The following is a 26,857-nucleotide window of genomic DNA, read 5'->3' on the forward strand; positions in this document are numbered from 1 at the left end:
ATATCTGTATCTCTTAGGGGACTTTAACCTGGGTACCATTATTTTTGTGTTATTATGGCTGGCATGGTGCCTGCTCATTAAATATTTTGCTGAGTAATTACATATGTAGCCCCCAGCTCACACCCCTCACCCATTATTCATCATACTTGCCTGTGAGTAGGCACTGACCTGGCCGCGCGGGGATCATGCTTTGGCCTTCAAGCTCCTGCCCTCGCCAACCACGTTAACGTACCTGGCCTGACCAGCAGCTCACTGTAATAAACTGAGTTCAAAGGAAATCTAACAACATTAGACTGGCCATCAGCCCAAGATTACCCTGCATAGCCCAAGCGAGACCAGGCATGACGCTCAGTGCTAAGCTTGCCACTCCCGCTATATGTCAGCTCCAGACTCTCAAACTTACCATTTTATTGCTGTCTTACCAAGACTTCCTTTTTTCCAGGCCTAAACTGTTTTGGGGGAAAAAAATGTTTAAGTCCCTTATGTCTTCTCAGTTATTAATATAATCCTGGCTTAGTTCTGAACTTGAAAATAGCAGTTTCTTAGGACAGCCCAGTGAATTTAGTGGGAAGCGAAATATAGAGGGTCTGAAAGCAGTTGCATTGCATTTTGAAAAGTGAAAAAAAGAGGTGCCATGGACTCATGTTCCCTTTATTCCTAGAAAAGAGAAACAGCAGGGGCCTGGGGCCCCCGGGTGCATCCTGGAGGTTTTATGCATCACGCACACAGTTGTAGGTATTACAGTGACCAGTGGTCCAACTGAACAAAATTAATATGTCTCCCTTTGACAAAATGCAAATCAGTACAATTTAAGACTGAGCTGCATGTATCAGCTGTACTCTCTAGCTGGAATTTTGGCAGAGAACGTGGTTGAAACATTTGTATCTACTATCAGATCGCTAGGAGCATTATTTTTCTATCCATTTTATGCCTGTCCAGTTAAACTAAGGAAGGGAGAGGGAAGAAAGAGAGAGAGCCATGATTTCATCCCATGTGGATTATTTTCTGTCATTTCACCGTAGGTCTTGGCTTCTGTTTCTGTCGTGTTGGAGACCTCCCAGTTTCTCTTTAAACATAGCAGGCATTATCAAGAATTCATTAGTATTGTGAAATTCTGTGAAATTGTAAAACTCCTCTGATTTTGTGTCCTTACACAGGCATGGCTGAACTTTCACAAAGCAGATAGGAGAAATTTCCTTAGAGCCAGGACAGCTCATCAGAAGCACAGTCACTTGTTTCTTTCTCTCATCAGAAAAATATTAATATGTGTATATCTATGTCTGCATCTATTATACAAATTGGAGAAGTAAATTAGTTTTTGCTATGTGTGTGACATATTAAATAAAGTATATCCATATTTAAAAAAAGAAAGAAAAAGAATAATAATTAAAAAGCCGCTGGCCTCCTCTTAGGCCTCAGGACCACGTCTTAGTGACTCTCCAGGTAGTTAAGCAGGTGAGCTGTCTGACCCTGCTCTCAGTCATCAGAATTCTGGAGACAAACCAAGCCAGCTTCATTCCCCCTTCCAACCATTCATTATCCTCTGCCTCTGTGTACTCACTATAACATGGGGACACTAATTGCCTGCCTTGCAGGGTGACTCGAGGAATGAGACCTGGTGTACGCAAAGTCTCTGGCCCAGTGCTTGTTATGTAGGTGGGCCTGGATGAATGGCTCCCACAGTTCTTGTCTTATTATTGTTACTAATATTATATTTTTTCCTCTATTGTGGTTCTATCTCACTTCCTTTTTTAAAGCTCAGATTTTATAATGAGCTTCTGTGTTTTTCTTGTTTTACAGGGTCTGTTATGAGTATTTTCAGTGGTATTTTGGCGTTGTAGAGTTATTTCGTCTGTTAACCTCAGGCCACTTTTCCCTCCTCCTGGAGTTAATCTGATACTGGCTGAGAGAGCAAATCCAGAGTCCGCTGGGCAGGTGTTCAATGAGTAGAAGTACCACAGACTAAATTGGACATTTCCAATTAGAATTTGAAGCATGGTTTTAAGTAATCTAAAAAGGTTTATAATAATATGAGGCCAAAATATAAAGATTTATAATCAACATTTTTAACGCTGCACAGTACTAGGATAGTTTTTCTAGCTTTTATAGTCAGCCTAAACTTTTTGTGTAAAGTTGAGTTTTCTAGAAGGGGTAAAAAAAATTTTCTCCTAGTGAAATAAGAGTCAACAGATTTTTCAAGCTGGTTTAGAATAATTTCCAAATCAGTGGAATCTGAAATGTGTTGCTAGCAGGTGTTGTAGTGTAGACCGCTAGGAAATGACTGCGTTCGGTCTGCACTTCTAAAAATTTAGATGAAATGGTCTTTCTTACGTGCAAACTTAGCTAAAGGATCCCTGATCGGTTTGAATCAGATCAGTATTGGTATTTGTAGAACCCGAGCATGGACGGTTCTGTACTGATGCCTGCAAGTGGCGGTGAGTTCTAGGGAGCCGCTCACAGAGATGGTGCTTGCTCTACTCCAGGGGAAGAACTGTGCAACATGGCGATATGTCAGCTAACTAAGCTCTTGGGGACAAAACCGTCTGGCTTCTCGGCATCTCTGTGGAGTGGGCCAAGGGCCCTGGGGAAGGAGGTAGGGAAGCCCCCACTCTGTCCATACTAAGTGAGTACTGAGAAGCTATCGCTGGGACAGGCCTCTCATGAGTGGGCTCCAGACCTTATCCAGATCAATTTGCAAGGAATTTGAGGGGGGCTGATTGGACTCTCATCATGGGAAGTCTCATTCTGATGGGAAGTGGCAACATCTCCACATAGACTGCACAGTGTGGCAGGGGGTCAGTGGAGGGAGGAAGGGATGGGGCAAGGGAGCAGTTATTTGATGAAAATTAGATAATAGAATGTACCTTCTGCATTTTTTTTTTGCTGTAGGCAGTAATGTTTCTGACAAATATATGTCATTGCAAAAACTTTTTTTTTTTTTTTTTTTTGCTATGGAGAGATGATTCTACCAGATATACAAGTAAAATGTCAGTTACCCCCAGAGTTCTCAGAAGTTCACCTGTTGAACCCACCTGGTCTAGCCCAGCACAGCGCAAGTTTAGGCAGAGGACTTAAAAAATCAGCCTTGATGATGAAGATAGAACACAGTGTTGTCATTCATATTTATTTCTGTCTCTATATAGTGTAGTTATACCTCCAGGTCGCTAATGCTCATACAGCTGGGGCGGATGTCTTGTTATAGAGAGTAGACATTAATACAGCAAAAATTATATATAACTGGTTATTCAGTGCAGAGACCTAGATCATCATTTTTAATGTGGTCCACATACTACTTTAATGTGATTTTTTTTAGGATTAAAATGTTCTAAAATCAATTTGGTGAGTTTTAGAAAGAGAAGGCAAATGTTTCCTTGTGTGAAACACATGTCTCGGTAATGAGACAACATGAGCTATTTTTCATCCTTCCTATTCCTGCTGCGAGCGGACTGAATACTTGTCCACAGTGTTTTCAGTGATGAAAAAGGTTGTCTCTCAGACATTTGAAAAATAGGGTTTGGGGGCATCTGGGTGGTACAGTTGGTTGAGCATCCAACTCTTGGTTTTGGCTTGGGTCGTGATCTCAGGATTGTGGAATCGAGCCCTGCATCAGGCTCTGTGCTCTGCACAGAGTCTGCTTGGGATTCTCTCTCTCTCTCTCTGCCCCTCCCCTCTATCTCTCTCTAAAATGAACGGATAAATCTTTTTTTTAAAAAAATCAGTTTTTGTCAAACATCATTAGTTGCAATATTTTTGCTACTGAATATTTGTTTACAAAGTCAAGTTCAGCCTGCCTGCTAGAAAAATCTTGCCTAAAGAAAACTGAATAGCATATCCAGAGGTGCTAAATTGAGAAATATATGAATGACTGTTTCTAAAACAAGATATTTTAAAAAATCTAAATGACTAATTATACTTATTTATCAGGTGAACTTCCTTTCTCAGCTAGCTCTAAAATGTGATCACCTATAATCCTTACCTTATACATATTTGCTAGACTATTGTAATGTTTAAAAAAACAGCAATTCCTGATGCTATATGGGTTCATTTGTAAATTGGCTGGCTGAAAGCTGGAACACACCTTCACATTATTAAAATACTGCATGTGGAACTGGTAACACAAAAAGCCTATTTCACCTATTATGTAGTAATTCTGTCGTAGAATTTCCATGAAACAAATATGCCCAGAATTATTATTCAACACCTTCCAAACGTCTATACTAATGGTAAAATAATCCACCCTCAAATTGCTCATACTCTGTTTTGAAAGCTAATGTTCCCTGCTCCCTACCCCATCCTCATCATTTTTCTCCTTCCTTAGTCTACATGAAGACTAAACTCAGTATTACAACTTCTCTCTCCTTCACTCTTTGCAAAAAGCATGCAGCCTTTTGTACATTTTCTAAGGTTTTTCATTGCTATAAAACAGTTGGTAAAATAAGGTTTGAAGAAGTCTTGGGTTTATACTTCATCTGTAAACTAAAAAGAAACTTCATCTGTAAACTAAAAAGAAACCACATTGCTATATTATTCATGGACTGTTCCTGGTACATCCAGGAAAAGTGTCAGGTTTGAGGGAGTGCTCAGAGACTGCAGTGAGATTCATTCACATTTCATTAGAAATCTCAGACAGTTCAGGGTGCCTGGGTGGCTCGTTCGGTTTCAGCTCAGGTCATGATCTCAGGGTCCTGGGATGGAGCCCCGAGTCAAGGCTCCATGCTCAGTGCAGAGTCTACTGGAGATTGTCTCCCTCTCCCTCTGTTCCTCCTGCTTGTGCTCTCTCATTCTCTCTCTCTCTCTCTCAAACAAATAAATAAAATCTTAAAAAAAAAAAAAGCTCAGACAGTTCTTTACATATTTTCCTTTTCTCACAGTGACTCTGCTGGAATTTTGAACACAACTGATTGTCTAGGAGCAGGTTCTTGGGTAAAGAGCGGGTCCAGTGACCAATATGGCCCTCCCTGGGATGGAAGGAAGACAACCTGGCTGACTATAGCTCCTTCCTCCCTTCCTCCACTTAGGGTTTGTTTATTGTTTTTCCCTTCTTCTGGGAGGAGCTAGACTGTGCAGTCTCAGTCTCCCTCACCCTCCTGGCTTCTCCAACTGCTCTAGATACCAACTCCCACATGGAGACTGTCAGGTGAGAAATGGTCACATAAAATGCATTCCCAAGGCACTTAGAAGAAAGGAGTCAGTTTATCAGCTTAGTTTTGGCTTAGCTCTTGATGACCCCGAAGGCCCTATAGCTTAGGCAGATTTAGAATGTGTAATTGGATTCTCTTGTTTGAAATGGATGTAGCATACTTGAAATGAATATACGTATTGGAAAATAAGCATGGAAATATCAGTTTCAGTCTATAAACTGCCAAGTCACTAGTGCTCCACCCTGCAAAGAGCCTTTCCGTCTGGCCTGATAGTGCGCCAGGCTGTGCCACCTGCCACACAGTCATCTTTGTGCTTTGGGGAGTTGCAGAACTCCGTGGAACGGCTCCTTGTCTTTCAGGCTGGCATCCTTTCCTTTCATTGGCTTTGTTTTCATTAGTTACTACATTTAGATATTTGATAGGTTCCAAAATCAGTGATCCTCTATTTGGGAACATTTTGAGTAGGGCAAGTTAAAGAAATCCAACAAATAAGATGCCATGTCCAGTGAAAAGATAATAAAAAGGTGAGCAGAACAGCGTGCTTTAAATCTTGCCCCTTCTTTCCTGCAGAGGACTTGAAGAAATGTTTTGTCATCTAAGTCCCTTTTCTTGGCCTGAGTCTCTCTCGGAGCCAATCAAAGCCCTGGCTTAATCACATTTCTTTGCACTCCAGGGTGATCGTCTTAATTATTGAATAGATTTGAATGTATGTTCAGACCACAACCACACATCGCCGGAAGTCAGTGGCAGTGTGAGTCCTAACACAGCGTGTGTGTGGAGCACCCAGGGTGGGCGTCAGCGCGTCCTCCCCGGTCTGCCCCCACTGGCCAATGCTCAGAGCAGGGAGCAGCTTCAGCATTCTGCTCTTCTCCACTCTCCCTGGCCTAAAAGTCTGTGATTCCGGCTTTGAAGGGGACTCTGGCTGGCCAGGCCATGTTCTACCCTTTTGCTGCACTGCTCCATTTCCTATGCAGAGAAGGTGCCAGAGAAGCAATTCAGTCCCAGCCCAGCCCACGGTGTCTCCCATCAGAGGTGGCAGAAGCCACCACTTGAACCGATACAGGTTTGGTTTGCAAAACTGAGAGGGAAGAAGTGGTAAATGTACCCACATAGAACAAAACCTAATCTTTAAGTCTCTGATCAGCCCTAACACTGTGGCTCCTTGCAGACCCCATTCCTGCTTTTCCCACTAGAGCAAAGCTACCTTGGAGGTGGGTTTGGTTTGGTTTGGTTTGGTTTGGGTAGTCCGCTTTCTTGAAAGCAGTTGCCTTCTCAGTGGTGTCCAGACCAGCAGAAACAAAGAGGCTTAAACTGCAGGAGATGAATACACCAACTCCAGGGGCGAAGGAGCAGGTGCTGGTGTTAATATAGGAAGGTTAATAGCACTCAGGGCCCCGGTTTCACACGTTGACAAAGATGCAGAGAATTGCAGGTTACAGAGAAGGTGAGGCAAGGATAGCTGATGACTGTGGGCATGTACTGCAAATGGTGGGATGCACTGCAAGGAACAGAGGAACTGGAAAAGTAGGCAAAGTAAAATCACCAAATGAGAAAAGAAAGGGACCAAAGAATAAGTAGCATGATGCTTTGAATAAATAGAAAGCAAACACATGTGAATGCGGAAACTTTTTTTCCAGAAATAAAAGAGGAAAGGAAGAGGCTTTTTCTTTTTATTTTACAGCTTTATGTACCATCTGAATTTCCTAACCACTTGATAGACATTTCTTTTTTAAGATTAAAAAAAAATGGGTTATCCAGGTGATGGGATTATAGGCCTTGCAATTTTTGTCTTCATAGTCTTTTTTTTTTTAAAGATTTTATTTATTTATTTGAGAGAGAGAGAATGAGAGATAGAAAGCACGAGAGGGAAGAGGGTCAGAGGGAGAAGCAGACTCCCCGCCGAGCAGGGAACCCTATGCGGGACTCGATCCCGGGACTCCAGGATCATGACCTGAGCCGAAGGCAGTCGCTTAACCAACTGAGCCACCCAGGCGCCCCTTGTCTTCATAGTCTTTCTGTAGTATGGAAAAGCTAATAGATTTTTTTTTTTAAGATTTTTATTTTTATTTACTTGAGAGAGAGAGAGCAGGGGGAGGAGCAGAGGGAGAGGGAGAAGCAGACTCCATGCTGAGCACAGAGCCCGACGCAGGGCCCGATCCCGGGACCCTGAGATCATGACCTGAGCCGAACTCAGGAGTCAGCTGCAGGGACCTGGGTGGCTCAGTCATTAAGCGTCTGCCTTCAGCTCAGGTCATGATCCTCCGGTCCTGAGATGGAGCCCCACATCGGACTCCCTGCTCAGTGGAGAGCCTGCTTCTCCCTCTCCCACTCCCCCTGCTTGTGTTCCCTCTCTCTCGCTATGTGTCTCTCTCTCTCTGTCAAATAAATAAATAAAATCTTAAAAAAAAAAAAAGTCGACTGCTTAACCAGCTGAGCCACCAAGGTACTCCAATAGATGTGGGATTTTTTTAAATAAAATTAAGCTAAATCAATTGAAATTTTTATAGGCAAGTGTGGAATTAATATCTGCTGTGATGCTACTACCTTTATAGACTAGCTGACAGAAGGTAACGTCTTACTGTAACCAATCTGTGAGTCCACTGCAATGAGTAAGCAGTTGGATATAGGGCTTTAGGATGCTAGCAAGAGCTATTCTAGATGGCCAGCTTTGCTGGAGGGACCCTTCATGTTCTTTTCAGAAAGCCACTGGTTTGGGGCGCCTGGGTGGCTCGGTCATTAAGCGTCTGCCTTCAGCTCAGGTCATGATCCCAGGGTGCTGGGATCGGGCCCCACATCGGGCTCCCTGCTCAGCAGGAAGCCTGCTTCTCCCTCTCCCACTCCCCCTGCTTGTGTTCCTGCTCTTGCTGTGTGTCTCTCTGTCAAATAAATAAATAAAATCTTAAAAAAAAAAAGAAAGAAAGCCACTGGTTTCTAAATTTTTTGGAGCTGATTTCTATCACGGCTAATGTTATTAAAACCCCGATCTGGGGGCACCTGGGTGGCTCAGTTGGTTAAGCATCTGCCCTCAGCTCAGGTCATGATCCTGGAGTCCCGGGATCGAGTCCCACATCAGGCTCCCTGCTCAGTGGGGAGTCTGCTTCTCCCTCTGACCCTGCCCCCTCTCATGCACTCTCTCTCTCTCACTCTCTCTCAAATAAATAAATAAGATCTTAAAAAAAAACCCCAAAAACAAAAAACCCTGATCTGGCATCCTTCATTTTTTTTTTCTCCTGACTTTGCTCTTCTGCTCCTTTTCAAAACTAAATGCTGATCTGCTTTAATATGATGAGGCAGCACCTGTTTTGCTTTCTGACGTCTGGAAGAAATCAGAATACATAAGATTCATGATGTATCAAATAAAAGGGGTCAATAGGAAGTATGCACAGAGTCCCTTGATGTGTCGAGGCTGCTTTTGAATGCCTTGAATGAAAAGCCACCATCTAATCACCACCTAGTTTTGTATGCATTGTTTTTTCCTAGGTAGTCCGCACGTTGTCCTTGGTAGCCTTTTATTGTTCCCATCCCCCCACTTCACATCAAATCTTCTGCTTTTTCTGAGTCTCCCCCACCTCCAAAGCCCATCTCGGATCTCACCTCCAGCCTCAGCGCTGTCTGCCTAGGACTGAGGTGTTGCGTGTTGCAAGCTAGAGGAAGTGGAAGCTGGGACCAAATTTTGGAGGATATTTGGTAGGCTAAGGTGCATGCTTGGACCTCATTCTGTAGTTAGTGGAAACTTTGCCAGTTGAGAGATTGCTTTTAATTGTGAGTACTGAATAAGAAAACAACAGTGATTTAAACAAATTTGGAGTTTTTTTTCTTACCTGCACGAACTATGAAAGTAAACAGTACAGCGGTTCAAAGATGTCAGCGCCAGGGGGCGCCTGGGTGGCTCAGATGGTTAAGCGTCTGCCTTCGGCTCAGGTCATGATCTCAGGGTCCTGGGATCGAGCCCCGCATCGGGTTCCTTGCTTGGCGGGGAGCCTGCTTCTCCCTCTCCCTCTACTGTTCCCCCTGCTTGTGCTCTCTCACTCTCTCTGTCAAATAAATAAATAAAATCTTTAAAAAAAAAAAAAAAAAGATGTCAGCGCCAGGTTACTGCCTTAGCTTTTCCCTCATGATAGCTTCCTGGTTACAAGGCAAATGCTCTACCTTGAACATCATACCCATGTTCAAGGCAGGAACAAAAGGCAGAGTGAGGAGCCATCCTACCCGAGTCCGCTTCCCCTTGAAGGAGCATTCCTGCAAACCCAGCCTAACAATTGCAGTGTTCAGCTTCTTGGCCAGAGCTGTGCCTTGTGGCCAATCAGGGTTCTCTTAGAAAAGAACCCTTGTGGGGCGCCTGGGTGGCTTAGTTGTTAAGCATCTGCCTTCGGCTCAGGTCATGATCCCAGGGTCCTGGGATCGAGCCCCACATCGGGCTCCCTGCTCAGCGGGAAGCCTGCTTCTCCCTCTCCCACTCCCCCTACTTGTGTTCCCTGTCTCGCTGTCTCTCTCTCACTGTCTCTCTCTCTCTCTCTCTCTGTGTGTCAAAATAAATAAATAAAATTTTTTTTAAAAATTAAAAAAGGAAGCCTTGTATAGACCTTTATTAGGAAGCAAGCATGGAACAACACAGTTTGCCTATGCAAATGGCCAGTATGAATTTCCAAGAGAGAAATGCTGCAGCAATTGTGTTTTTGTTTTGTTTTTTTACTATAAAGCACTTTTTGTTGTTGTTGTTTTTGCCTTGCTTCCTGTGACATGAGCAGTATTTGGAACTTGTGGAAACATACATTCTAAAAATGACGTAAGATGGAATGAAATCAAGTGACTAGCAATTGTGGGTCAGAGTTGGGGGCGTAGTAGAAGTCAGAGAAGGAAAAGTGTCGGAATAGCTTGAAAAGATTTCATGAGAAAGAGACCTGAGCAGGGCTATGAGAAATGGATTGGACTCTCTGCCATGCTATAATGGCGATGCATGACTTCTCTGTTTGTCAAATCCCAAAACAGCACTCAGAGTGAGCTCTGTGAACTCCATGGACTTTGGGTGATAATGATATGTTGTGAACTGTGGACTTTGGATAATAATGATATGTCTCTGTAGGTTCATTGATTGAAATAAATGTACCACTCTAGTGCAGGATTTTGACAGTGGGAGAGGTTGTGCATATGTGGAGGCGGGTGGGGGGGACACATGGGAACGGTCTCTGAACTCTCCACTCCCATTTGGTGTGAACCTGAAACTTCTGTAAAAAAATAAAAGCTATTAAAAGGAAGGAAAGAAAGGTAGGTAGATTGGATTTAAACACTGGAAGAGATGGTGAGGCTGGTGTTAGATTGGATTTAAACACTGGAAGAGATGGTGAGGCTGGTGTTCCAGCGAGAGGGGAAAACGAACAAGGACACAGATGTGCAAATGACTGCAGCATAGGGACAGCGTGGTGAGATGGGCTTCCCCTAATTTTAAACAACCTTGAGGTTAAACATTCACTTGTTACTCGAAAGGAATTGGAATAATCTTAACCTTCCATTTTTTACCACTCATTCCTATTACATTTTTTCCGAGTTTGCGTAAGAAAATTTAAAGTCAAGTATTTTACTCTTATGTTGTGCAGAGGAGGAAGAGTTAATTATTGATATTCTGAAGCCTTGTATATACGTGTTTTTTTCCCACAGATTGAACTCAGTTGATTAATATTCATAGGATTAAAATTGCACTCATTTCTTTGCAAAACTGGTATTTAAAGCTGACTCTTGTTTATATGGGATTTTAGGAACTATACATCTTCTACCTTGATCATTTTATTTTGCATTTAAGTATGAAAGCTTTTCTACTTTGTGGCCTATAGTAATCATTTTGTAAAATATTGGTATTAGCAATTTTAGTTTTCTTCTTAAAAGTAAATCATTATCCTAAAAGTAAACGCACCTTCTTTCAGTTGGTTACTTTAATTAAGCAGAGTAATGAAGTTGAGTTCTAATTATTTTTCCCCAAGTTATTTAACTAGTTGCTTTTAATTACACATTGAATTTAATTGAATTTGGTCTAATTTGATAAACTCCGTATCCATCTGTTGAAACTTAGAAAATTAGCTTAGCTACAGTCTCCGTAATTAACCGTTTCTCAGTGTAAATGGAAAACTTTTGATAAGGTTAGGCTTTCCCCCTCCTTTCTGTACTTTGCCCTGATCTTTGCTTCATCATAAACGTTACTCATATTATGGAACAGAGCTCCTTGGTGTAGTAGCTAGCATTGTGACTGGTGATAGATCGCCGAGAAGGTCCATCACCATGGGGATGAAGAGGCTTGCCTTTTAATCTGGTTTATATTACTGCAGGTGGAAGATACAGCCTTTTCTGTTCTATTTATAATGTTGCCATCTGGCTGAAGGAAGGTTTTTGCTTGTTTTATTTATTGGTTTTTAGATAAAAGTGTTTTGGGTTGGAGTTAAAGTATGTAATGTTTGCTCCTGTCAGCTGTGTCAGAAGGAGTTTGTACCATGAATCAGATAGCTGCTTTTATTGGTAAACAAAGCAGCTTAAGAAGTGATTCCCAATCACTTAAAAGCAAAAAATTGGTGGAACACGTGCTTTTCTAAAATACGGTTTTCTTCATTTCAGGATGTTTGTCTTTTTAGCAGACTACCAAAACAAATCTATTAAATTGCTTTGGGGAAAATGCCGGGGTTTACAAATCTCTCAAAGCTGAAATGTTTGTTTTGTAGCCTTTCTGGTATTTCCAGCGAAGGCTATAATGTTTTCAATGCTTCTTCCCATGCAGTAGAGGCAAAATTCTGTTGTATTTGGAGTCTGTCACTCTAATTCCTATGATACTCTAAGTGATACTGAACAGACCTTTTCTGTTACATGGCTGTGAACGCAGTGATTTGATTTTGAGGCTTGCCTGATGTCACGTCAAAACCATCCTAGAATTACATTATTTTCTGTGTTTTTCCTGACGTGGAGTGAACATGACTATAATCTGACAATTCTTTTGTCACCTTTTCTCTACAGTCTTAGCAGCCATCAAAAAACGAACAAATGTACACTTTTTCTTGTTACTTGTCATGAATACTTTTTCTTTCGGGGCCTTGGCCCCAGTCTGCTCGGAGTATACCACCCACCATCCAGCCGTTCCCTCATTCCCTTCTTCAAGTATTTATTCACTGTCACACAGGTGCCAGATAGTGAGCTAGCCGCTAAAGATGGAGATCCTAAGGGTGAAAATCATGGGCCCTGCCCTCAGGTTGCCCTGGTCGAGTAGAGCATTATCTCAGAACTGCACCTGACCGAGTGTCAAAGACAAAATGGACAAAATGCCTCAAGTTCTATTTAATTGGACAGCAGCTGTGGTTCTTTAAGCTCAAAACACAATGGCTGTGATTAGAGCTCTTTGGAGGCAACAAGTAGCCCCCTCCTTATCCCTTAATTCCGGTAACCTGTTTTGACAGAATTATCTTTTGGTGTTATTTAAGTAATATTTACGCTATTCCTGTCATATGTAATTTAACAAACAAAAAATGGAATTTTTGGTTATGGTTATGGTTATGTCAGTATTTTTGATGTGGACATTTCAGTGCAGTTGCCTCAACTTTCCTTTGGAAGTTGATGGACTATAAATTATTAATAAATGACTCTGTGTGTCTGTCCCATTCTTCATGCCTTCACATTATAGTTAGGATGAGGAGTAATGTTTCTGGTGCGTTCTGTTCCCATGGATCACATAACTGTACACAATGCTGGATTGTATTTATAAAATCAGTGTCTTTGTGTTGGGTTTGTATTATCTCAGTATTGGACAAATTTCTTTGTCTTTTGGTTGACTATCCCTTTCTATCACAGTCATAAATTTTTCATTTTTTTCATTACACAGAAATGAAGTAATCAGAAGGTGACTTTCAGTCACTGTTCATTGTTGCTGAATAAGCTCCGCCTAAACTTAAAGATCTCCACGTGGTCTTATAAGCCTCTGGTACAATCTGTTGTAGCCACCAAGTCACAACTTTTTGTTCTATCTGGAGAGCACGAAATACAAAGAAAAAGTAAAAATTGAATTGTTTTTGTCAGCAGGAATAAGGACGAAATGGGAGACTCCGAGATGCATTAGCAAATATTCTTAATTGCATTTGTTTTTACAGCAAGAAATGAGCAACAGATTGTTGAGTAAATGGTTCCTTGTTCTTATTGCTATGTCAGATTAAACGTGTCTGGATTTTATTTATTTATTTTTGAATATTTTATTTATTTGTTTGACACAGAGAGAGAGCACAAGCAGGGGGAGCAGGAGAGGGAGAAGAAGACTCCCCGCTCAGCAAGAAGCCCAATGCGGGGCTCGATCCCAGGACCCTGGGATCATGACCTGAGCTGAAGGCAGCCGCTTAACGGACTGAGCTACCCAGGCGCCCCCGTGTCTGGATTTTAGACCATAGCACAAAGTGGATTTATTCTGGCATAGAAGGGCAAATTAGAGTCTGCACTGTTTCTCGGCATCTGCAGTTACACACGTCACCAGCACGCAATGCCTATAAATTTACATAGTGAGGTGGCTGCTTCCCTATCCTGTGGTGACCTGTGAAAGATTAAACACACCAATGAGCCTCTGCCCACATTTTATTTCCTTGACCCTCCTGCAAAATGACCTTCAGAACACCCCGCTTGTTTCCCAGCCCAGGCACATTTCCTCCATTCTGTATTTCCTCATGCTACCCACCGCCCTTGCTCCACGGAGGTGGCGGCTGGGGTCCCATTTCCTGCCGGAGTTGAAGCAGAGGAGACGCTGAGGGCTCAGGGAGGTTCCCTGTGTGGTAGCACCTCGCTGCCCCAGGCTCCGTCTTGGGTGGCCACAGTGACAACTCTTCCAGTTCTGTGATGCTTCAAGAACAGGCATGGTTTTCACCCTGGTCACCGGAGTCACTGTTTTCCCTTGAGGGTCAGATACTTATCTCTTGGTACCTGTTAAGGGGAAATGGGAAGATCTGAAAAAATGATTAAATGATACAGAAAGCAGAATTCTAAAATGTCTGGTTTTAGCTTGGTTTCCTTTTGTTGTTTTCATTAAGCTGATAAGCACTTTATACACACACACACACACACACACACACACACTCTCTCTCTCTCTCTCTCTCTCTCTCTCTCTCTCTCTCTCTCTCTCTTCCAGCAGGCTTGTTATAGGCTTCACTTTGTGTTTACCCAGAGTCTACTGAAGCTGTAGTAGCTCACCCACCAGAAGTCCCACATGACATACTCCAGTGACTTTCATTGCCTTCAGGGTCAAGTCCAAACTCTTGGAATTCAAGGAGGCATTGACCTCAGCCTGTTTGTCTTATTTTCAACTGCCTACCTTCTTAAACCCGCTGTTCTGACTGCATGGTGCCCTGATTATCTTTTTTTTTTTTAATTGCCTAGGTAGTCTTGCTTATGGCCTCCAGCCAGAAGTATTCTCTGCTTTACTCTTCACTTATACAGACTCTCTCCATTCTCCAAAATTGTTATCCAATGAAGTTTTATATCACTACTACCCCCTTAGCGCCTTCTCCCACCTCTGAATCTCTATAATACTGTCTGCATCATTTTTTTGGTTATCCATCCTCTATGGTATATTGATTTTTTAAAAACTAAACTGATCCATTGCTACAATTTCACGCGTTTTCATGCTGTCTCCTCCAAAAGTTCATAAGCATCTTGCAAGTAGATGTTGTGTCCTTTGATCTTTGTGTTCTTAGTGCCCAGCACAGTGGCTGGCCCATAAGAGTATCTGTAAATGTTTATTGAAAAAATTATTTAGGGCACCCCAGGTGGCGCCTCCCTCTTGTGCTTGCTCTCTCTCAAATAAATAAACCTTTTAAAAAAATTTTTTTTAAAAGTAAAAATTATTTAACATTTCTGAGCCTGGGAATGTAGTAGTTCATTTGATACTATAGAATAAAGACTAACATCAGGGTTGGCTGAGTTTGTGAGGACAGTTAGTTCACCTTTTGACATAGTTTCCAGTGATCACAGAGAAACGGGAGCATAGATTCCTTAAAGGTGGGAGACAAACTGTATTTGAGAGAGCATATTTATAAATGCACTTGAAAATGACTGACGTAGACAGTGTGCTTCAGGCCATAAGAGGAAACCACTTTTCTGAAGAGAAGAGAAATTACCAGGGGAATCAGAAGGTCCAAAACACAGTTTGAAGAAGTAACCTAGAATTAAGGGTTCAGGAAAGGAAAAGTGGTAGGAGACACATTAATATTTCTTCCCAGTGCTGAGCACAAGATGTCCCCCGAGTCAGGTGCTGTCTGAGCAATGCCAGTAGGAAGAAAACCAAGGGAAAGCAGGACATTGAACCCAGGTTTGTCTAGTGCCAACTCCCATGAGCTCCATCATTCCTTTAATTTCACATACAATTAGGGCGCCTGGGTGGCTCAGTTGGTTAAGCAACTGCCTTCGGTTTAGGTCATGATCCTGGAGTCCTGGGATCGAGTCCCACATCGGGCTCCCTGCTCAGCAGGGAGTCTGCTTCTCCCTCTGACGCTCTTCCCTCTCGTGCTCTCTGGCTCTCATTCTCTCTCTCTCAAATAAATAAATAAAATCTTTAAAAAAAATTTCACATACAATTATGAGGAATTTAAACTGAGAAGCTCTGCATTCTGTGGAATAATCAGAAGAGTCATTAGAGAAGGTTGTGTTATGGCCTCATTCTAATGCAAATTTCATAAATAACGTTGGATAAAACCTTTAAGATCTGTGTTACCATACTCCTGGCAGCTCTATTAGAATATAATTTAACTGTCAAGTAAATAAGCAAAAGGATGATAAAGTAGAAAATTTTAGGTGAAACACTGAATTAATTGCCTGAAAACTACTCTGTAATCACTCTCTGTTACATTTTTAAACCAATAACATTCTTCAGTTGCCACAACAGTGTTCTGCAGCCACATTTTTCAAATAAGTGATTTGTTTAGTGCGTCGGGGTCTGTCAAGACCACCCCAGGGTCTGTGATTTACTAGGAAGACTCAGGACTCAGCATGGAGTCAGACTCGTGGCTAAGATTTATTGGAGCAAAACCAGGCCTTCCTAAAGAGAGCTCTCTGGTACCTGCTGTGTGAAGCCTTTTCTGCACAGGTAACCTGAAACTATTAGATTGAGACCTATGAAGTTGCAGTATTCAACCATTTTTTACTACAAAAATGGCAATTGCCAGGATACCTGGGTGGCCCAGTCGGTTAAGCGTCTGCCTGCAGCTTAGGTCATGATCCCGGGATCCTTGGATCAAGTCCCACATCGGGCTCCTTGCTCAGCAGGGAGCCTACTTCTCCCTCTGCCCCTCCCCATGCTCCCTCCCTCCCTCTCTCTCTCTCTCTGTCTCTGAAATAAATAAAATCTTAAAAGAAAAGAAAAAAGGCAATTGCCTGTGGTTCAACTCTCTGTGTGTTTACTCCCCCCCAGAGCTGTTCGTGTACCCTGAGCTGCATGTCTGCCACGTCCAACTGAACAATGTAACAAAGAAGAACCCATTCAGAGCTGGGCCTAATGGCTAAACTCTATTAAAAATAGTGACAGAAAGGGGCACCCAGGTACCTCAGTCAGTTTAGTGCCCAACTCTTAATTTCAGCTCAGGTCATGATCTCAGTCAGGGTGGGAGGTCAAGCCCCATGTTGCACTCAGCACAGAGTCTGCTTGAAATTCACTCTCCCCCTCTTCCTCTGCCCCTCCCCCTGCTCATGTGTGCCCCCGTACTCTCTCTCTCTAAAATAAATCTTTTAAAAAAATAGTAACAGAAATACATTATCCTTGTAGACATCAAGACCACATATCATTCGGTGAGATTTAAACTCAGGATGGTTCCTAAGATTGTAGTCCTAAATGTCTTATTAGAGTAAGCTTTTTTTTACTAAATTAAGCATTTGTTGAACCAATTATTCTGATCAGTTGAGAGAGACTCTTCAACCAGACCATAGAGCCAAAAATAGAAACAAAGCAGTGAGAACTCTTGCCCTTTATGGGAAGACATGGCAAGGAATGCAGTGAATCTTAGAGGATATGGATTTTAGAGGCACATTTGTGGCACTTACTGGAGCTGCAGGATTTTTACTAGGTGAAAGCCCTAAATGTCTGCCATCTCTATATTTTGTTTCAGAGCAGTTTAGAGGGAGACAGAGCCCCAGACCACAAGGGTGCTTGCTTCTCTGCATCCTTCCTCTTGTCTTTTAATACTCTCACATGTGACACTAATGGAATAAAGCTTTCAAGCTAGCAGGAAGATCAATAGAGGTTTTATAAGGCTAGCAAAGACTTATTGAGCATCATGGTATATGACTCAGTTTTTATGAAAAATGAAAGAGATTCAAATTAATGCTGGAAAGTCACCTGAGTCATTTAAAAAATGGTATTTTTGAATGGTGAAATAAAAAATGGTATATTCAATCCTGTCCGCTAGTTACCTAGGATTTCCAGTTTTTTAAATGTTGCAACTCTTAAATAAATTACTTTCATCGTGTTCTCAAAGAGTGAAATTCCCTGTACTTTGTTTAAAAAAATAATAGTAAGGGCGCCTGGGTGGCTCAGATGGTTAAGCATCTGCCTTCGGCTCAGGTCATGATCCCAGGGTCCTAGGATCGAGTCCCGCGTCGGGCTCCCTGGTCCTTGGGAGCCTGCTTCTCCCTCTGCTTCTCTCTCTCTCTCTCTCTCTCCTCCCCTCTGTCTCATGAATAAATAAATAAAATCTTTAAAAAAAATAATAGTAAGATTTTATTTTCCATTATTATAATGGAGGGTTTGGGGTTGTTGTGGTGGTTGTTGTTTTAAAGATTTTATTTATTTATTTGACAGAGAGAGAGAGAGATCACAAGTAGACAGACAGGCAGGCAGAAGGAGAAGGAGAAGCAGGCTCCCCACCAAGCAGAGAGCCCGACATGGGGCTCCATCCAAGGCCCCTGGGATCATGACCCGAGCCAAAGGCAGACGCTTAGCGACTGAGCTACTCAGGCACCCGTTGTTGTTGTTTTTTAAAAGCTCATGTTTACTTAATGCAATGGTAACTTGAAGGGCATTCAGTCTCCTGAAACTGTCATCTAAGTCCCAGAAACACTGAGGATTGCCTCTTCCAAAGCCAGGTTGTACCCTAAAAACCATACCAATAAGCCCAGCCTACCTGAGGGCCCCCAGGAGGTGTGCTTGTAGCTGAGTTGGAAACCTCTGAAGCCAGCAGCTGAGCCAGACTTCGCACCCCAGGACCCTGTCACCAAGTTGACATAGGTTTACTTTCCCCATTAGTGCTGCATGAGCAAAGCCCTGGGAAAACAGAAACCATTTCCCACATTTGTGTAGGGAATAAAGAGAGAGCCAATAAAATGCTTTCTACTAGTTATTGAGCATTGTGGTGGGCCCATTGCTCTCATTAATTTTCACAACCCTGGAAGTAAGTGTTGTCCCTCTTTTTTTTTTCTTTTTTCTTTTTTTTCAGTGTTGTCCCTCTTTACAGATGGGAAAATTAAGGCTGAGAGGTTAAGTGATGTGCTGAGAATTCACACCCCGTTAAGGGCACAGCCAGGTCAGCTGACTCCAAAGCACACACCACCTCCTCAAAACTTCCAAACACAGTGCTACACCATGCCAGGTGCTGCAAGTGCCGTGGTTGAGGGAGGCCCAGACCTCAGTGGAAGAGCGAAAGAGAGAAAACGAATGTGTTAAACACCTGTTGTGTGCTAAGCTCTGTGGCACATTCTTCCCCTGCATCTTCACTCATCCCCGCATCTTCCCAGCAGCCCTGTGAGGGAGGCCGTTCCCCTCCCCTTGCCCCCGCAACCTACTCGGGTCAAACTTTCTGAAGGTCACCTGAGCCCAGATCTGTTTGACTTTATATCTTCCGTCTTATCACAATAGAGTGTTAACCAGAGAGGTTTTTGGAGAAATAAAGATTCTCACAGTGATGGAAGGAAAAATGGACTGATAGAAAAGTGGAAAGATAACCTGAAAACGTTAGATGAATGTCTAACCTAAAGGGTAGACATTAACAAGTATTTATAAATTATTACTGTTATAATTATAACAATTATAATCTTGGACTAAACAGACTGACCATTTTTAAAATTACTTTTGCTTTACTAAGTTAAGCTGTCATTTTTACATGAGCATTAAAAATTTTAAGATTTCATATGTGTCTCGTTATGAGTAGGACCCAGAAGGTTTTCCGGGATAGCAGTGAATTCCAAGATCCAGATGATAAGAGGGCAGGCAAATCGATGTTCAGCTAGAGCAGATCCAGTAGAAGTCAGATATAGATAAATTGGGATTCAAGTAACCAGACCTCCAGTTTAATTCAAGTATATTTTTTACATTTGAATTTCAAGATGATAAAACAAATTATAGCTCTTTTCCCCTACCCCCGAAAAGAAAAGCTCTTTGATATCAGAGATTATTTGGAAAAGTCACTTGGACTGAACATGTGTTACAGTCTTTTTAATCTCCTTCATGGTGGACTGTTACATAATATTCAGTTAGGATTGATGTTTGTTGTCAGGACCTGGGGGCCCTGCGGATATGCAATCACCAGAGAAAGATTAAATTATGTCATGTATACCAAGGCAAGAAAGAAATGAATACATGTGAAATATATTCTAAACAAATGGTTCTCATTCTTTTTCACCTAACTAAAAATAATAAATAGGAGATCCATAAATAGCTTACTAATTAGGGCTTTACTTGTTGTGTGCTGGAGGTAGCTCTATAACAAAAAGAAAATTATGATCATTGTACTCCAGATACGTGATACATTCTACTTCTTTCTGTTATGTTTCTTAACGACTGCTTTATGAGCAATTTTAATAAGATTAACTTGCAGAATAAGGAGGAAGGTGGTCCTTTTTTTTAATTTATTTATTTTAGAGAGAGAGAGATCGAGCACAAGCATGAGTGGGAGGAGCAGATGGAGAGGGAGAGAGAATCTCAAGTAGACTCTCTACTGAGCACAGAGCCTGTCGAGGGGCTTGATCTCATGACCCTGAGATCATGACCTGAGAAATCAGGAGTCAGATGCTTGACTGACTGAGCCACCTGGGCACCCCATTATCTACAATTTTCTAAGTTAATACTATATGTAACTGAGAGAGAGCCACAAAAATTCGGTGTATTCCTCATTTAGAGGTCAAAGGTAAATTTAGGGAATATTTTTTTTTTTTTAGTAATTTCTTCTTAGTACATCTTGGGAACAGTTTTTAAATTTAGTCTCCTTAAAGCACACCTTTTCAGGTTCAAAAACTTTGAGCCAATCATTCCTATTTTCTAGATAATGTCCAATTTCCTTAGCCTAATGGAGAGACAATATGTAATATGTCAGGGGCAAGGGCTGCAAACAAAGCAGGAGAAGGAGTGCAAAGTGCTGAGTGATGGGGGTGCTATTTTAAACAATTCAAGGGGATTCTCTAATGTCTTATTTCAGCAGAGTCTCAGAGGAAGTGAAATCCATGTGGGTATCAGAGACAAAAACGTTTCAAGTCCATGCAAAGCTCTGGGATGGACTAAGTCAGGATGACTAGAACAGAGTCATCAAGAGGGGAAAGGGGTACCTTGTGGGCCATGATGGAGACCCTCGGTTTTACTCGGAGCAGGATGGGAGCTATCGGAGAGTTTTGAGCGGAGGAGTGATACAACTTGGGTTTTAAGGGGATCACTCTGGCCACCAAGATGAAAACAGACTAAAGGTGGTCAGCGGGAGGACCACGTGGACTGGGTAAGAGGATGTTGTAGTCACGCAGGGAGGAGGTGATTAGAAGGGCAGCAGGAGAGGGGGTAAGATGTTGTATAAGGTAGAGGTGAAAGAACTTCCTAACACATTGAGCATGAGAAGCGACAGAAGTCAAGGATGAGTCCACGGTTTGGGGCATGAGCCGCTGGAAGGGTAGAATTGCCTCAGTTGTGGAGAAGACTGGGCAGAGCAGGTTTTAAGGCAGAGAGTAGGAGGCCGAAACTCATGGGCTTGGGTTTGGACATGATTTGTATCTGAGACAGTAGCAGACATCTTTTAAATATCCTTTGAAATACATTGAAGTAATATGAGTAAAGGGACGCCTGGGTGGGTGCAGTGCATTAAGCGTCTGCCTTCGGCTCCGGTCATGACCCCAGGGTCCTGGGATCGAGCCCCGCATCGGGCTCCCTGCTCAGCGGGAAGCCTGCTTCTCCCTCTGCCTCTGCCTGCCACTCCCCCGGCTCGTGTGCGCTCTCTCTCTCTGACAAATAAATAAAATCTTTAAAAATACATATATGGGTAAAGAAGGTAATATGTTTACAGTATGGGATCCTGTACTTGATGTAACCAGAGAATTACCTGGTATTTCTGCCCTTCATTCCTTTCCTAGAATACATTTCCCTTAGTCTCTTTAATAATCTTTGTTACAGAACTTTTGTCAGAGGCTTTTTTCAAAATCCTAGTAAATTTTATGTCCTGGCTCCTTTCTCGTGACCCACGTAGTTATGCTCTTGGAATTTTGGGTTCCTAATGCATGAACTTTCGAAGAACTAAGATCAGAGATTTTGGATACCAGTCATGCTTCCCCGTGCTTGCTTTATGTATAAACTGGGGCCACCCTTGAACGTGCTACTGCTGTAGGATAAGTCGAGCCACGCCCTTGAGTTTTGAATGCGTCCTTCCCATGGAACCAGCGAGTTGTAACAGCCTCATCTTTTTATTTCCTGAATCTAGCTTAGTACCTGATACAAAGGTTCACAGTAAATGTTGAATAGGTGAATGTTTCTGAATCAATTTTAAGAAACTAAATATGGTCTTTTCTCTTTTGTCTCATTTATATAGCGCCTGAAAGCTACAAAGTGCAAGATAAGAAAAATGCTGCCTCCAGCCGGCCCTCTGCTATTTCGGGACAAAATAGCAACTACTCAGGAAATAAGCCAGGTACCCTGCATGGCATTTGCTGTAGAAAAAAAAGGTTATCCCTAAAGCCTAAGGCGGGCTAGAATTTAGGAGAGCTTAGTTCCAGTCCTGCTACCAAAACACAGACAACTCATACTGGCTTATCTAAGTTTAAGTCCAAGAACCTCTTAAAGCCTTGATTTTCTCTTTTTAAAATGGAGATTCAAACACATGCCCTGCTTACCTGCCAGAATCATTTTGACAGTCAGTGAGATGATGCATGTGGGTACGTTGTTTACTATCAAGCAATGTATAAGAGGTAATCATTTTCCTATTCTTTTTTGAAATGATGCATACGACACAATTTTTTGTACCTGTGTGCCCAGCATTATTGCATATCTTTTTTGTGACATTTTCAAAAGCCATTTAAGGAAATCTTTACACATAGCAAAGCTGGTACAGAATTATGTTTTTGTTCTCTATTTTTTGCAGTGATTGTACACCTACACAGTAATTTCATTTAATAGCCTGTGATTCATGGTCTGTTCTACTCAGTGATACAAAGAAGCAAACAGCCTGTAAACATAAACAGTTGAATAAACAATGCAGTTGCTTCCAAGTATCCAGCAGCCATTGTGTGGCCCTTGGGAGAGACCATTGTCCAGTATGATGGTAAACAAGCCAAGGAAGGCAAAGACAAATTGAACCCGCCGTGAGGGCCTTGGAAGCCTACTTCATGCAGCATCCAAGACCGAAGTCATTCAAGAACAGTGAATCAGTGAGAATAAAGATGAAAAATAATTCTTTCTAGCCTCCGAGAAAACATTCCCCCATTATATCTAGTTTGGCGGGGGGTGGCGGGGTTTCCATGTGGGAAAAGATCTTAACAGAGCAGATAAATCTGGTTTGTTGCTTAAAAGAAGGACAACTAACAAGTACTATTGCATGGACTGCAGGAGCGGCCATTAATGGAAAATGATGTGTAGTTTCAGTGGAATTTTAATTAGCAGGCTGAGATTCCCCACTTAATTTGCCTTTTCATCCATTCATTTATCCACCTACCACTCAGCCGCCATCTACTACTTACTGAGTAATTGTCCTGTGCCTGGGACCGTGACAGGTACTGGATGAGCAAAGCAGGGCCCCTGTGTTCCCAGGCCTTATTTTAGTGGACTCGGGTTCCTTGTATTCAAGTGAGGATCCTTTAGCATGAAAACCTCATTTGTTTTACCATGAGAATTGAACATTCGCTAAATGGTATATATGCTGTTTTTCCCTCATTTTGACTCTGTTCCCTGTGCGGTACCTTTTATCCTTGTGACTTACTCACCGCGTAACTGGAAATCTATACCTTGCACTCCCCTCACCCATTCTGCCCATTCCTCCCCACCCCTCACCTCTCTGGCAACCATTCAGATTGTGCCTTTTGAGCATCATGTGACTCCTTTCTTGTACATATATAAATAAGCAGAGGTACATATGAAGGTCTCGCTTTTAAAACCACCATGTTGTTTTCCTTAGTGTCTCTAAAGGATGATAGAAGAGATTTCACGTTGGAGGGCTAGGCTTGAGTAAAACCTTTTAATTTTATGAGATACAAGTCATAGGAATGTCTGACTAGAGCAGTTTATTAATTTTCATTCCCTGGAACTTGGGGTGGGGGAGTAAAGTTAAGTACTAAATTTTTGAATATTTTGAGTATTGCCCTCAATCTGATATGGGCATTCTGACCAGATGATTTCTCGGGGTCTCTTTTAACCCAGTAAATTATAGTTAAATGTCTTTCCATCCTTAACCTTCTGATAACTTAAAACTCATTGGAATACTCTAGAACATCTCTTTGATGTTAATAACATTCAGGTTGTTAATATTTTATCTTTAAAACATGTATAGAAGGCCCTTGTGGTTTATAAGTGTGGGCATAGTATGTCTCATGTTATCTGGGAAAGACCAGTACTCTCAGCTGTGAATACTTGGACCCAGACCGAAAGAGACTATTTGTAAAGTCACCCACCGATCTGTTCATGTCTACAGAGTGGGTGATGGCTCTTGAGAACGCCATCAGCTGCCTCCAAATGATTCAGAGTATGATCTGATTAGATGGGAACATTGGTATTTTCTTCATGAACTGTACATACCTGAAAAAAGCAGAAACTTAAGTTCATTAAAAAAATCTCTCTTAATTCCTATCCCTTTATCACCCTCCACCACAAGTCTTTTTTTTTTTTTAAGATTTTATTTATTTATTTGAGAGAGAGAAATGAGAGAGAGAGAGCACAGGAGGGAGGAGGGTCAGAGGGAGAAGCAGACTCCCCGCCGAGCAGGGAGCCCGACGTGGGACTCGATCCCGGGACTCCAGGATCATGACCTGGGCCGAAGGCAGTCGCTCAACCAACTGAGCCACCCAGGCACCCCCCTCCACCACAAGTCTTTAAAAGAGCCACTAATAACTGCACTAGCATTTATAAATCATTTCCGTCACAGAGGAATGCAGGCCTTGGAATCCTCCAGGCCTTCTCTGGCCGCTACATCAAGCCAATTGTGATGACTCCCTGGGTGCCATGGTGTGCAGAAGGGCCCGGGGTTGAGCAAGAGATCTGGTTTTGAGAACTAGCCTCTAACATTTCACTGTGCCACCTTCCTTGGTCACAGACATTTCCCTCAGTTTTCTCCTTTGAAAACAGGCATGAGAACTCGTCATTGAAGGAATAAGTGGCCCGCTCATAGAGCTATTGTAAAGAACGAAATGATAACCTTTGTGAAAGTGCTTTGTAAAATGCAAAGCCCTGATGAAGTTACTTATTGTATCAACAGTAGTTGTTCGGATAGAAGTCAAAGACTGGTGAGCTCTTGAGCAAGCTTTGTCAGTGTGAGTTGATTTTCTTATCTTCGACAGTCACTGAGTTCTCATTTGTGGTCCAGGTTCATGCGTGTCATCAAAGACAGAATATCAGGAGCACTTCCTGTCACCCTTAAAAGTGCCCCAGTTTGGGTGGACACCCCCACCTTCAGTCATCCCGGCAGGAGGTTGAAAGCAGAATGCAGCAATATTCTGTTGCTCTGAAAACTTTTCCTTCTGACAGTGTTAGATGTATCAGGAAACGATGTGAAATGTTCATAATGTTAAAGTACTTCCTGTACCTTGATTTTGCTCCAGGGTAAAGTGATGTGAAGGATGGAGATGAGAGGGAGAATTCTAGAACATTCACTATTTACTCGGAACTATTCCATTTTTTCATTTTTGGAAATCTAGCTTGAAAGATAATTTTTGGTTATGAAAACTGACTGCTTAGCATTAATTTTTTTTTAAATCTGTTATCAAATACAAGATTGCTGTTTGTTTGCCCCATTGGTGCATGTTAGTGGAAGTTTAAAGGCTCTGAAAGTTAGTGAAGGTTGTTTGCTCCTTTGTTCAACCGACACTGACTGAATATTCTCCTTTCTGCCAGATGGGAATAAGCAGTGAACAAAACAAAAGGCTCTGTTCCTCCCCACCCCCATTCACACCATCTTTAATCTGCCATAAGTATTACTGACATTCTAGCACCAAAGTGACTCTCTGTCTATGTAATCAGAAGGATGGAAATAGAATTTATACTGAATGCCTTGGGGCGCCTGGGTAGCTCAGTCAGTTGAGCATCTGACTCTTGGTTTCAGCTCAGGTCACGATCTCAGGGTCATGATGTCAGGACCCTGAGATGGAGCCCCATGTTGGGCTCAGAGTGCTCGGCGCAGAGTCTGCTTGAGATTCACTCTCCTTCTACCCCCCCAAAAAATAAATAAATAAATAAAACCTTAAAAAAAAAAAAAGCTGAATACCTTTTCCCTCTACAATTCAGTATTTTCTAATGCCAGGTTCCTAAACCAATCAAAATCATCTAGCATATCACAGTCACCATGCCCTAAGTCTTTACTTCCTCAAAATCTGATTCCAAAGTAATAGTGATTATCATTTCAGCACTGATCTCAAAAGAAGGTCAGTCGGAATCACTGGACATGTAAGCATTGGCCTTATTTATAGTGATTAATTGATATATTTGTGCAGCACTATATCCAGCCTTGTTTCTTATATGATCAGGCAGGATGTGATTTATTACATGTGATGAGCATAATCTTCATATAAAATAATATTACAGAAATCAACTCTTGTGCTATTTTTCCAACTGTGTATCTAAAAGGCAACTATTATAGTGCATAATTGGGTTACCAGTTATTGATTTGGGGCCATCAGGGTTGGTTTGGGTTAGAAGAGGGTGAGGGTGTGTGTGTCCCATACGTTGTTATTAAAATCTTCCTTTCAAAATTGTTTTTCAAAATTTTGCATGAAATTTGGCATGTACTGGAAAGTAAGCTAGATATGTCACATCCTTCCTATCGATAGTCTGTGGCAGAATTTATAAACATAATTCCAAGTAGTTAATTTTTAAAGTTAGTTAGTTAGTTAGAGAAAGCACGAGCGCCAGGAGAGGGGCAGAGGGAGAGAGAGAATCTCCAGCATGCTCCGTGCTGAGCACAGGGCTCGATCTCACCACCTGGAGATCATGACCTGAGCCCAAATCAAGAATCAGACACTTAACTGACTGAGCCACCCAGGCGCCCCTACACTATTTTATGGAGACTGTCTGTAATGTGCTTATGCATCTTTTTAAATAAAGTTGATTTTTGAGTTTTGTAGTTAAATAAATGTTTATGAACAGGTAAACCTCATTATTTAAGGAATATTACTTAAGTGGTAGGTAATCATTAAAGGTCTATTCTAACTCCATTTTGACTTGTTCTCGGATAGTTCTTTCTTAAGAATGGCATTTGCCATGCTATCATTTCTTTTCACCAGAAACAAATGACAGTAAAGCACCCCCGTGTATGGCCCATCACAGGTGCCTGACC

At 42.0% G+C, this 26,857-nt stretch overlaps 1 protein-coding gene across 2 annotated transcripts in view; it reads left to right on the forward strand.

The window, feature by feature from the left end:
* MAP7 (microtubule associated protein 7) overlaps positions 1-26,857 on the forward strand; it is a 169,125-nt gene that overhangs the window by 84,791 nt on the left and 57,477 nt on the right. For both annotated transcript variants that reach the window (XM_088024246.1, XM_028121462.2), the window contains exon 2: positions 21,914-22,012. In XM_088024246.1, the coding sequence (XP_087880372.1) occupies positions 21,914-22,012 (99 nt within the window). The remainder of the gene's footprint in view (positions 1-21,913; positions 22,013-26,857) is intronic.

Source organism: Eumetopias jubatus, unplaced genomic scaffold (genome assembly GCF_037043125.1).
Source record: "Eumetopias jubatus isolate StellerSeaLion01/CBP00866 unplaced genomic scaffold, mEumJub1_p1.0 scaffold_6, whole genome shotgun sequence".
Lineage (NCBI taxonomy): Eukaryota > Metazoa > Chordata > Mammalia > Carnivora > Otariidae > Eumetopias > Eumetopias jubatus.